Raw genomic sequence first — 12,873 nt, forward strand, 5'->3', positions numbered from 1 at the left:
AACATCACAAAATCTTTGAAGGATACAGTGAGAAGAGATTAAATAGAAACATTTTCCTTTCTAAGGAGCTAGTCTCTCAAAATGAAATATTTTCAGGTGATTTTTAAAAGCACCTGTTTATACTATTGAAATGCAGCGATTTGTATTTAGTTTGTGACTATGACTTCATATAGAAATTTCCAAGGGTTTGTTTGTATTTTGAACCAAATTAAAAACATTTGATTCACACTATCATTCTAAAAACAAAACAAAACAAAACAAAACAAAACAAAACAAAACCAGCATCTGCCTTTCATTGGCATGGGATGGCTTTTACAGTTGTCACATATAAAATACATTGGAAAAGGCATGTTGTTTTGCTTAAAGGCCTGGGAAATTCCAGCAGCTATCATGAAACAGTGTCTCTTGAATCTAACCAGAGTTCACTGAATGAGTACTGGATAGATTGGGGGGGGGGGGGGGAAGCAGTGGGCTCATAATGATGAGATACAGATATTGCCTCTGAGGACACATTAACTATTGTTAGAAGACCAGACTGTTTATCTAGCTTTTACTAGCAAGTAAAAATATATACAGCTAAATATCACTGTATTGTGACTGCTATGTGGTTTATTATATAAATGGAATACTGAAATCTGAGAAAGTCTAGCTGTACTGGAGTTTAAATGGTTCTTTCATGTTGATTATCCTTCTTCAACTCTTTCTGTTATTGCCACTTTTTTCTCCGGGTATTTACTTAGTTTCACTTCTCTCTCCTAAAGCTTATTCAGGGTTATTATTTCCTCGTGAATCCCTCTGACAGGTAAATGTAGATAACACTGAAGACTAACAGGAGAACTGTTGAGGAAATCAGGGTACCTGAGAGCTGGTAATGGGAAATGCTCCCATTCCAACATCAGTTGAAATCAAAGCCCACTCCCTCCCCAGCTGCTGTAGCATTTGAAGAACAGTATATATAGTCTAAACTGACATTCCCTTTCTTGTAGGATTCCACATGGTGAACCCAAATTTAGATGTAGATGGTTTCTAGTTCAGACAAAATTGGCTGTTTAGTGTTAGGAGTTTGCTCTACATAGAGTAAAACTGTATAGAAGACTATGAAGCAAATGCATTTATTTATTGTAGTGTTTACTTTTACAAAAATTCAAAGGGGAGACACCTGCTGCTGCTGCAGGCAGTCATTTCTGGTAGGTTTCCTATGGTTCCAAGAAACAGTGCAAAGCACTGGTTACAGTGAAAATCCATAATCATTAATAAGTCCCTTATTGCATCCATTATGTATTGGAAGCTTCCAGTTGTAAGAGTTGATACAGATTGACCTAGTCCATTCATACACTATGCAGATGAGCAATGTGGATGATTCAGAGCAGAAAGGAAGCTGAATATAGGCAACACTAGAGTAGCCCTTGCGTGTCTGAAGAAGAAAGAGGCCTTGGTTTCAAGGAAATTTCTAGCAAAAATGGAATTGTGGAAATATTTTGTTTGGTTGATACAACTTTGTGAAAATTAATCTAGATTCATTTTAGTACGATTAACTGAAAAAAACCTCAGGTGAGTGGTAGTGAATTTCAGCAGAGTAGCTCTTGCTGAAAAAAATATGACACTCCTACTATTCTGTTAGAGAGCAGAGAATAGCTATCTATCAGCCAATTTTCTGACTTTGTAATTAATTTTTTTAATGGAGGATTAAATTCCAAGGGGAGATACTTTGATTTAAAGATTGTGATGAGAAACACACACAATAACACGTGATTTCTTGATAGGGCATCTTATAATGACAAGGAAAGAATGGGAACTTGCTAGTCCATACCTATAGTTTCCTAGGTAATGATACAACTTTCACATTCTGAATAATGCAAAGAGCCTTTAAATATTCCAACTATTTTGTGAACTAGCAAAGGCAAAGTATTTAATTTCTGGCAGACCCCCCCCCCCCCAAATCATGTTCACTGTCAGTTTTGCCAGAATATTTACATTTATCCAGAGTGCATACAGTGATATAGCTGTCACCCCTCCTGCCACTTCCTGAGTGTTTGTGGAACTTGTTACTGGTGACGTTACGTAGGCAGCCAGGCTACTTGCTTTGGTGACTGAAGTGGCTGCAGAATTTCAGTTCTAAGAGGAGAAAAAGTACACCAAGGGTAGGCAAGTGTGCTAACAAGATAGAATTTTAAAAATAAAGGCCTTCAAAGGAAAAAAAAGCATTTGATTAGCACATCACTACCCCTTGCAGTGGGCTCTTTGATGGCTCTGGATAGCACTCATCAGTGGAAGATTAAATGGAATTATTCAAACAGCGGTGCCAGGCACAGAAATTCCAGAAATGACGTCTCTGTCTTTGATGTGAAAACACCTGAAACAGAGCAGGCTGGAACTCAGACAGCAAGGGAATGCGGCAATGACATGGAAAGAGAGTGTCACTTAAGGCAATCACAATGACTTCTAAATCCTGCTAGTGTCCAGAGAAACTAGCTCCATAACACTTAAGGATACTATCATGAACTTGGCTGTTGGGTTTCTTTCATTTTTTTTAAAAAAATAAAGAAACTTAGAGCAGAAATTGTACCATGAGTTCCCAATTTATCTTGAAGTAAGATCTATGACCAAGAGTGCAGAAAATACTACATATGCTTCTCTGATCTTGGTAACAGCCAACCAATTGACTGCTAGAATGATATAGGGGTTAAAAATAGGAATTGTCATTTGAATTTTGTAGCTCTGCTGAGAATAACTGTCAGGTAAAGAAGATTGAAGCTATAGTCATATAGCCCAACTCATATAGGATTAAAAACAGGAAAGAGAGAGAGAAAGGAGACTAACAAGATCTATTTATGAAGTTATTGTAATTGGTTAAAAATCCTTTAACAAGAATTGTGGTTGAAACTTACCACCCACATCAATTTTGTTTAGGAACAGAGGATGCAAATTTATCTCTGCAGTCAATCTGACTACATAGCTGAAGGGTACAGAATAATCATCCTGAAACTGGACTCTCCTCCTCCTAAGATGCTTCCTTCATTGGGTTCTTGGTCCTTGCTCCTGCCAAGTCAATGTAAATCAGAGCTTTCTGGCTGCAAAGCTTTGGCTGCTGTGAATGTCAAAGGCTTTGGCTTATAGCGCAAGGTCAGTCATTAGTATTTCTTTCAGGCTATTAATAGGGCCCAGGGAAACTTATGAAAGTGAATTATCAGGGGGAAAGTGGGTTTGGCACAGGTTTTAATGAATTATAATTAAAGCAGCAAGTTGCTCCTTTCCTTTATCCCTTTGCTGGCAGTATTGAGGATAATGATTAGATTTTTTTTTTTAAAAAAAAACAAAAACCTCAGAGATTCTCACAGAGTAGGTAAAAATCTATTTTCCCCTCAGCATTTTGTGGAAACAGTTCCCTTTTTCTCTTGGGGAAAATAGAAATGGAGTGTACTGGAAGGGAAGGCTACAGCATGATGGTTGGACAAGTCATCTGTATTAAATGTCTCTGTGAGAGAAGATACTGCTAGTCCTTTCTCTGAGGCTGGAAACTACTCTCTTTTTCAATGATGTCTAAAAAGGTAAGCCTATGAATGTAGAATGGCACAGATTTGCTTTCAAGTTGTCCAGAACTCCAACTTGTGTCAGGTTTCAGAGTTCAGTCATCCACACTTAATGCAGTGAGATACAATGGATGGTGACCAGGAGACGTACAATTGGAAAGTGAAGTCTACAATGCAGCATTACTTTTTGTTACTCACATACAGACCTCTTCATCATATAATGTGAGAAGAACACACTTCCAGGCTACCTCTTAAATGTTAACTCTTTGGGTTGATGCCTCACTATAGATGGAGATACAGGGTAGGAGCAAATGCTGTGGTTCTCTTTGTTCCAGCAACTTCCCTTCAATTTTAGAATACTACAGAATGGTATCCCCTAAACTGTATCTATCCCCAAACATCTTTAGACATCTGGCAATCTATGCTTAAAAGGTTATAATATTCACAAATTCCATTCAGAACTGATAACTGAAAATGCTACACAAAGAAACTGTGGCATAGTCTGAATCAACCTGCAACTAGTGGTCTAACCATTTAATTCTTACTTTAAAAATACCATTTTGCTTCTCTTAAATCTGACTTAGATTCTAGTCACGGGGTCTAAAATCATGTAGTCGATATCCTGCCTTCCATTAAGCCTAATCACCTTGCCCCCTCATCACCCCTCTTAACTGCAGCCTGCACAAATATCAATATTTATTACAAAGAGAAATATTTACAGCATCCCACCTGCTACTTGGCACTCTTGAAAGGGACATGGAAGCTTTGGTCTTTTCCCTTTTTTATGTATATAAAAGAAGAAGAACTCACATACATCAGCCTTCCACTGACCACTAGAAATTGGACTGCTAGGGCCAGCTAAGAAACCAAATCCAAGACAAGACATGGACAAAGACAAAGACAACAGCCATTAACAGGCATGCAAAGCATGCCATTTTCCTTTTGTTGAGAAAGAAGGACCACCTCACTTCTCTTCCAGAAGACATAAAAGCTTTATGCTTGACCTTTATAGGATGTTGTCTGTGGTATGTGAAAAATGCAAATGCCATTTGTCCCAATCGCATAAGCATCACTGAGTCTAAAGAAGGGAAACAATAAATATCTTGACTTGCTAGGTCTACACTGTTCAAGTATTGCCTGTTGTAAACACTTTGTTTAAGCTTCAAGAAATCACACAGTGACTAGGAAAAAATGACAATGACCTTAATGCTGATCTGCCCACATACTAAGCAACTAACTAAGAAAGCCAATAAGTTTTTCCACAAATTGTGCACAATATGCCAGTTTCAACTTAACCTCCACACAACATCCTTAGAACATTCCTTAGGAACATGGCTGTCTAAAACAGGGAAGAATCTTTGAAATGTGGGTGGGGATAATTTTGTCAAAGTAGAAGAGGAATGAAGGACTTCCATACAACCATAGTACCCCTTCAATGGTAAATAAACAGTATTAAAAAAATATCTGCACTCTATGAATACATTGCTGAAGTTAGATTTCAAGACAGATGGGTTGGATGACTGGATGGCTTTTTCACTCCCATATATTTTTCCTAAGTGCCTCTTGCAGACTTAGACTGCAAGGCATTTTCCCCAACTGCACTGTATAAAAGGTTTGGTGCAAATCTGTGCTCATGGGGTTTTCTGTATGTTTCCAGAAAAAGAATAATGGGATTTTCCAAACATTCCCAAAGTGTGAGAGTCCACTTGCAAACCATCCATCTGCGCCACAAACAATGGGGACCTCATGAGATGGGAGGGGCAGTGTGTGCAAAGGGATCTTTTCAACAGGATATTTGATGTGGCCACTGTGGTGTTTGTTACATTTCATTTTTCTTCTCTCTTTTCTTTTTCTTTTTTAAAAAAGAAAAAAATTAAATAGTATTTTGTTATCTCCTAATATACATCAAACAACTTTCATGCAAAGCAGCAGTCATGGAGGAAATCTAGGTTTCCCAGGATCCTTCTCGGTTTCAGCTTGAGGAGAGGAACTTCTTGGCAAATCCAGCTGGTTCTTGAAATGCACTGTTGCTGTTGGTTTTCTTCCACGCTTTCAACTTGAATCTAATGAGTGAGTCTTGAGCTAAATGCCTGGACCAACTTCTGTTTCTTTTAGGAGGGTGCCACAATACTTCACGTATGTTCCCTGTGTCCTCCATGCTGGTTTGGTTCTTAATTCCAAGAAGACTTTGCAGAAACCACTTCCTGCTGTTTTAGGAGTTCCTGCTCCTTTCTTCAACTCTCCATAGACATGGCACCAATAAGCTGTTCTACTTTGTATGCCAAGCGCTGCCGGCGCGCCTGCTCATCCTGCTCCAGAGCCCCAATGATCTGGAACCAAAAACAATGCAAATATATTTTAAAGAGTAGAAAATAAAATGAGTTAATACAGTGAGACTAAATGATGAAAGGTGGTGATTTCTATGTCTCCATTAGGGATAAAAGAGTATTCATTTTGTTGTCCTTGAAAATAAAGGATGGAGTCATAACATAAAAAATGATAACTTATTTCAAGGTATTTTAATCCTGCATGATAGTGAAAGGACCAGTGCTTTGATTTTATCATTATCAACATCCTCAACAGCAAAAAAAAAAAAATGTCCAGCATTTCTGAGTGGCATGTTTGCATATATTCTTTTTTGAATGGGATGCAAGAGCCTATTCTCTAACCTTTTGTGCCTTGCCCAAAATCTTCCCCTTATAGCCACTAACCTTGTGAGATTGTTATTCTGGAAGAAGGGGAAAGGAAGGAGGAAACTGGATAGCAGAGACTCTATCAATTCCCCTGCAGTTTGCACAGAGGAGAGGCAGAGTAACTATAATATAGTTGCTTCTTTTCCTTACCTCTATAGCAAACTGCAGGGAAACTGAGAGGAGGGTCCATGGTGCATAGCCACCTCTCTCCAGAGAATTTTTAAAATGACAGCAGGGTTGGCTATTGGAGAGAGGGAGGGAAGGCATTTCACATTTGTAAACAAAATAGCTGAACATTTACTTCCTCAGTCTTCACTGGTAGTATTAATGATAAAACATATGGGCCCCATTTCACAGATTTTGTTAATAGTTCTGGTAAACCCGCAAAGTCTTTTTTAGAGGCTGGGAGATCTAGTTGTAACAAAGTCGCATATCAGTGGTAATATATACAAGAGGTATTTTCCCAGAAAAAATGTGAAGGAATAAAAGGAAAGCAAAGCAGAAAGCGCCATCACACTCATGAGTCCATAACTATTTCTGTGTGATTGGACTGGTGTACATTACCAGCAAGAAACACAGTTATATTCTGGATGCTACATTTCCTGTATCATTTAGCAAGAAAGTAATGAGGTTCTCCTGTCTAATCGGCAAATGGCTCCTGCACTGTGTCACACGCTTATACACACAATTAAATGACAAAAGCCTTGGCTTTAATGGTTGTAATTGCAAAATAGGCTTTTCTTGCACTGCAAATTAAAGGGCTGAACAGATGGTGTGAACTTGGTTTCAAGTGATGCATCCATCAGGAGAGCCCATGCTGCCAGCAACACTTTGCAAAATAGATCGTGTTTCAGTTGTGCCATGCTGTTCATTTCTGTATAGATAGGGGATAGTGGGATAGCCCAGTAGGTCAAGATTGTTTCTGAAAGTATTCAGAGAAACCTGCATTTCTTCAAAATGGAGAAAACACACGTCTTGTTTTCTCTAAAGGTTATGATGTAATTACATAATGATTTTCAAGGAACTTTCATCCACTCCCCATTACAGTCCATAGAATTCAGTAGAGTCCTCCAACTCTGTGTGTAGCATTTTCAAGGGGCTGAAAAAACTGCTGCAAGCAGGCCCGTAGCCAGGATTTCGTTTCGGGGGGGGGGGGGGCTGAATTTTTTTCAGGGGGGGGTTTCGGGGGGGCTGAGTTTCGGGGGGGGGGGGCTGAGTCTGAGTGAAAGAGGGTCTAGCCTAGCAAACCTTTTGTATCATTACCCCAATACCACCATGCATATGGGATATATTGAATATGGTGATCAGATCATGATATGAATAAACATAACAGTTTAAATAATGCACCAGTAAGGCCTTTTCGCGAACCAGCATGAGAATTTCGGGGGGGGGGGGCTGAAGCCCCCCGAGCGCCCCCCCCGGCTACATGCCTGGCTGCAAGAAGAAACCAGTGCAAAATTCCTGTTCTGCTAGCCCAGCTACATTAGATATAGCTCAACTACTATAATAAAAAATGGGGCTGCCTCAATATTAAGAAGAAAGAGTTATACAACCTGTAAAAGATATTGGTGGAGCACACTACTAGATAAACAAGTATAGGATTGCAGCCTAAATTCAGATTCAGTTATCCTCAAAAAAAAAAAAGGAAAAAAAAAAAAGAACACACACACACACACACACACATATATCCCCATACATTGTAGAGTAAATTTCTATCGCATCATTGTGAATCCCTACGATCCCACTGATGGAATATCTGTTCTTTCACACACATACCTTCTTTCTTTCCGGTCATGTGGATATCTCTGCTGATGTCTGCGGAGAGTGCCTGTAATGGCCAAGAGCTCAAATGGAGATCTGCAGCCACCTGGATCTCCATGTTGCGATGGCAACATTGAAGGTGAGGTAATGGTCTAGTAAGGCTGATGTTTTCTTGGCCCTATTGCACAAGGTATACTTGAAACCATCACTGCAGTGGGTTTGGCAGGGTGCAGATGGCCTCATCCCTAGCCACTCCAGGGTATTTCTGCTCTAAACTGCCCTTGGATTTACTTGTCAGTGTAGACACAGCCATATACTGAACTCCAAAAGATCTTCCAAAAGTTCTGAATCTATTTTGGGGATAGGGTTCAATATCTTGGATAATTCCTTCAAAGTCTGGACTAAACCCAAAGGGAATTTGCGGCTCCACTGTCAAGTAAATCACTAACTGCTATTGATAGTTAAAATATAAGGAGAATGAAGTCACAAAAGCATTGTGGCCAAAAAGGAAGGAAAAAGAATATTTGATAACATTTTCTTTAAAATTGTCAAAAGTATGCATCTTAAGTGTTGGGGCATCAAGACAAAAAAAAAAAAAAACAACTTCTGGACTGTCTCTTTGCAATGTGGGACTTCCCCACATAATTATCACACAGTTCTCTCTATGAAGAAAATAACCACATAGGTGCATAGAATAAGTCCTAAATGATGAAAACTGCATTGTGTTTCTCCTGATTATGTTATGGTGTCAACACACAAATAAGTGTCTAATGAAAAAGAGTATGCCATCTATCCTTACCTCCTCACTGTATTTGCTGACATAGGAGTAGATTTCATTGAGTGCACTCAACATATTGAAATCAATAGAGTGCAGACGTGACTGTTCTGCGAGGTAGGCATTCATGTCCTGGTCACTGATGGCTGGAAGTTTTGCAATGTCTGCATAATACCTGAAAAAGAAATGGGTAGAAATGTATGATTTGGGTTGGATAAGGATTTAGGCACATGCAACTCAATGAGTGAAATGGACTTCCTTGCCCTTCTTGATTTAACAATGCCTCCTGGGCACTGGAAATGTTATACTGTTGATTGAGGTAAGCTGTGGTACAGGAGGGAAGTCTTGAAAATCAGATGGAGAAAATCTCTATGAGTTTTGTCCATGAATGTGTTGTGCATATAGTGATAATTTTAATAGGAAAGCAAAACAGTATGATTATGAGATACAGGCTGCATTAGTCATGTTCAATAGAGGTGCTGATACAAAAAAGAGCTGAAGAACTAAAAATGTCAAACAAATATGTAAAAACATATCATACTCCTTAAATCAATGTGCATTATTTCCCAGTTATATAGGCATCACCACATACCACTTTATAGCCTTGATATGGTTAATTAGCAACAATTGTTTATCTCATAAAGGAAACACAAACATGAAATTTCACTTGCAAAAAACTTTTGGAGTTGGAGAACAGGGAGGAATCTTTAATGATCAAATACTGAAGGCTCACTAATTCAAAACCCTAAACTGCATTAGATGTAACTGTAAGGAGATAAAGAGGATACCATAACTGAAATATATGTATGTGTGCACACCTGTCAACTTGTGGCAATCCCCATGGGCTTTCTCAGGCAAGGAATACTTTGAGTTGAATTGCAAAATCCTTTTTTTGCAGCACAGACAGCACCTGGTATTTAGTGGTGGTATCCCATCCAGGTATTCACCAGGATTGACCCTGCTTTCCTTCCATGATCAGACAATAACTGATGCCTTTAGTGTATTTAGAAAAGGCCACAAAACATAATATATCCTCCTCTCTCTGCCCTGGTTCTAAGACTGTGAAATCTAGGTGCCTGAAATTTGCACAGATGCTATAACAACATTTGGTTTAAAAATAGGTTTTTAACTTTTGCAAAGCTGGAAATGTGTGCTAGTTAGAAAATAAAACAAGGCATGAATACTGATAAATGGTTTTATTAAATGTAAGTGTTGAAATATAATGCTAGGCCAGTCTGAAATAAATTTGATATGATTTATGATTTAATAGTGGATGATAAAACTCATCCTATATAGATAATTGAGAATTGGGTATTACTGACCTGACACATCTGTTCCCACTTGGGTATTTGGCACATAACCAGCACAGGTCAGAGGGCCAAGGGATGCAAATCACTGTAAAGAATGCCATGTTCCTCATCATGAAATCTTTCTCATTAAAGATGGGCTGTGAAGCCATTCAGCTATAAATTACCAAGGAGAATAGTCTAGCTTTCAAGACAACTTTAGCTAGTCCAGTCTGGGAGGCTCTTGGGTAATATGAGAGGTTGTGCATGGACTAAAACTAAATCAAGGTTGCACTTGAATGCAGTGACAGAGTAGATGAAGACTAATAAGCTGTAGAGTTCTCCAAAATGCAAGCCTGAAGTGGTGCTTTTGTGATGTGAATGTAAAAGACTCCTAATCCTGTCTAGACAAGATCAGTAGTGTACTTGGTTGATAGTTTTCTAAGAATTTTCTAGATACTTCAGCATGACTATAAGATGACTTCTTGTGGAAATGTTAATTTCATTGTTCACTATTGTCCATGGTTTCCTGCTTCCATAGACATTTCAGGAATGCATTCCCCACACAGACATGGGCCTGTGTTGTATTTAATTATGCTATGGTATAATTGTAAACATATTCAGAAACTGTGCATAAAAATGACAACTCTTCCATTGCTTAATTTCCCTAGAGGGCAGATATTGTTTATTGTAATTTTAATTGTAATTTTGTTTAATGCATTTAATTAAGAACCATTTAAGCACATGTATGTGTGAATGAGAGAAGGTAATAGGGTCAACACTATTCCTGTTTGTGCAGTAACTAAAAACTTGGGAAAGCTTTGAGGAAGGGACAGGATCCAAAAGTGGCTCATTAATCCCTATACTGACCTTTCTACCCAGCTCTTATAGCTAGGTATGTCCTTGGCATATAGCAGCTTATTGGAGGGGGAGTCCTTGCCCAGTCGGTGCTCTGAAGTAGAACATGAATCCATAAAGGTCTGGGCTACCACTGATAGGCAGGCATCTGTGATACTTCCCTTATGGATGTCGAAGACAAACTGTGGGTTTTTAATTACATTCACCCAGAAGCGGAGAGGAAGACTACAGAAAAGAAAGACATAAAATGCATTAGAAGTCCAAGAAAATTGAGTTTCATTACCATCCACCTCACCCCTTTTTGTGTTCTTTTCACCAAATGGCATTTAATGGCTAAAACAACAGCAGTGATAATAAAATGTACCATATCTGAGAAGAAGAAGAAGAAAAAGAGAAAGCGCGGGGGGGGGGGGGGGGGGAGAAGAAGCAACAAAAAATGAAAATCAAATTCTAATTGCAAACAAACTAAATATCATTTTTCCTCTGATATTAGGATGGGTACACACAATCTATATGGAACTATTTCTTGATCTGAATTAATCAGACACCTTGGATTGTGCTGGATCATCAATGAAGTGAAAATATTTTATGGCCAGTCCTATGAGGTTCCTGTAATATAGTTACTCTCCATATTGGTGTATTTTTCTGTTTACCATGTTGATAAACATAAGTTATTTGCACTGTGCAACAGCTGCTTTCCATTGTGCTACTGTGCATCAACATTACAATATTATACTACAACCTACAATAAATAACAATTCGGATAAGGATATGTTTTATATCTTTTCCTTGCTTTCTTGAGTTCTTTTTAATCTCATGAAAGCTAGTATTGTTCAGTCACTAGGTGACACTATTTGTTGCTTTTGAGTGTAAAGAATAATACTATATTCTGAGAACAGAAATAACAATGATCACAAACAAACAAACTCAATATATGAAAATTGGAAATTTAGATAATCAGTGACAAAAAAGAGAACCAGGACCAGATCATATAAACTATGTACAGAGAGCAATAGCTCCCTGCTCTCTGTTGTGCTAGGCTGGGGTGTTAAGAGTTACAGTACAGCACGCACCGAAATAAATTTACTTGTCTGAAGTTTGAAAATTATGTAGTTTCTGATAACTTCTACCATTATTTGTATCCATTATGAATGGGAGAAATGAGAAATCAATGCAGGTAGTTTCCATAAAGCTTTATATTGGCTAGGGTTCAATTTATCTGAAAGACTCATATCAGCTTCTTGAGAGAAGTCCTTCTTTCTGTCCAACTTTGTTCATTCGTTCAGTCGTCTCCGACTCTTCGTGACCTCATGGACCAGCCTACGCCAGAGCTCCCTGTCGGCCGTTACCACCCCCAGCTCCCTCAAGGTCAGTCCAGTCACTTCAAGGATGCCATCCATCCATCTTGCCCTTGGTCGGCCCCTCTTCCTTTTGCCTTCCACTTTCCCCAGCATAATTGTCTTCTCTAGGCTTTCCTGTCTCCTCATGATGTGGCCAAAGTACTTCAGCTTTGTCTCTAGTATCTTTCCCTCCAGTGAGCAGTCGGGCTTTATTTCCTGGAGGATGGACTGGTTGGATCTTCTCGCAGTCCAAGGCACTCTCAGCACTTTCCTCCAACACCACAGCTCAAAAGCATCGATCTTCCTTCGCTCAGCCTTCCCTAAGGTCCAGCTCTCACATCCGTAGGTGACTACAGGGAATACCATGGCTTTGACTAGACGGATCTTTGTTGCCAGTCTGATGTCTCTACTCTTCACTATTTTATTGAGACTGGACATTGCTCTCCTCCCAAGAAGTAAGCGTCTTCTGATTTCCTGGCCACAGTCTGCATCTGCAGTAATCTTTGCGCCTAGAAATACAAAGTCTGTCACGGCCTCCACGGTTTCTCCCTCTATTTTCCAGTTGTCAATCATTCTTGTTGCCATAATCTTGGTTTTTTTGACGTTTAGCTGCAACCCGGCTTTTGCGCT

General features: G+C 39.0%; 1 protein-coding gene across 1 annotated transcript in view; it reads right to left on the minus strand.

Moving 5' to 3' along the window:
- Positions 1-1,096: 1,096 nt before the first annotated feature.
- Positions 1,097-12,873, minus strand: part of PLXNA2 (plexin A2) — a 521,320-nt gene continuing 509,543 nt past the window's right edge. The window contains exons 30-32 of the mRNA XM_060772844.2: positions 10,916-11,128; positions 8,784-8,934; positions 1,097-5,860 (exon numbers count right to left, since the gene is read on the minus strand). Coding sequence (XP_060628827.2) covers positions 5,765-5,860; positions 8,784-8,934; positions 10,916-11,128 — 460 coding nt within the window. The 3' untranslated portion in view covers positions 1,097-5,764. The remainder of the gene's footprint in view (positions 5,861-8,783; positions 8,935-10,915; positions 11,129-12,873) is intronic.

The sequence above is a fragment of the Anolis sagrei genome, chromosome 4 (genome assembly GCF_037176765.1).
Source record: "Anolis sagrei isolate rAnoSag1 chromosome 4, rAnoSag1.mat, whole genome shotgun sequence".
In the NCBI taxonomy this organism is placed as follows: Eukaryota; Metazoa; Chordata; class Lepidosauria; order Squamata; family Dactyloidae; genus Anolis; species Anolis sagrei.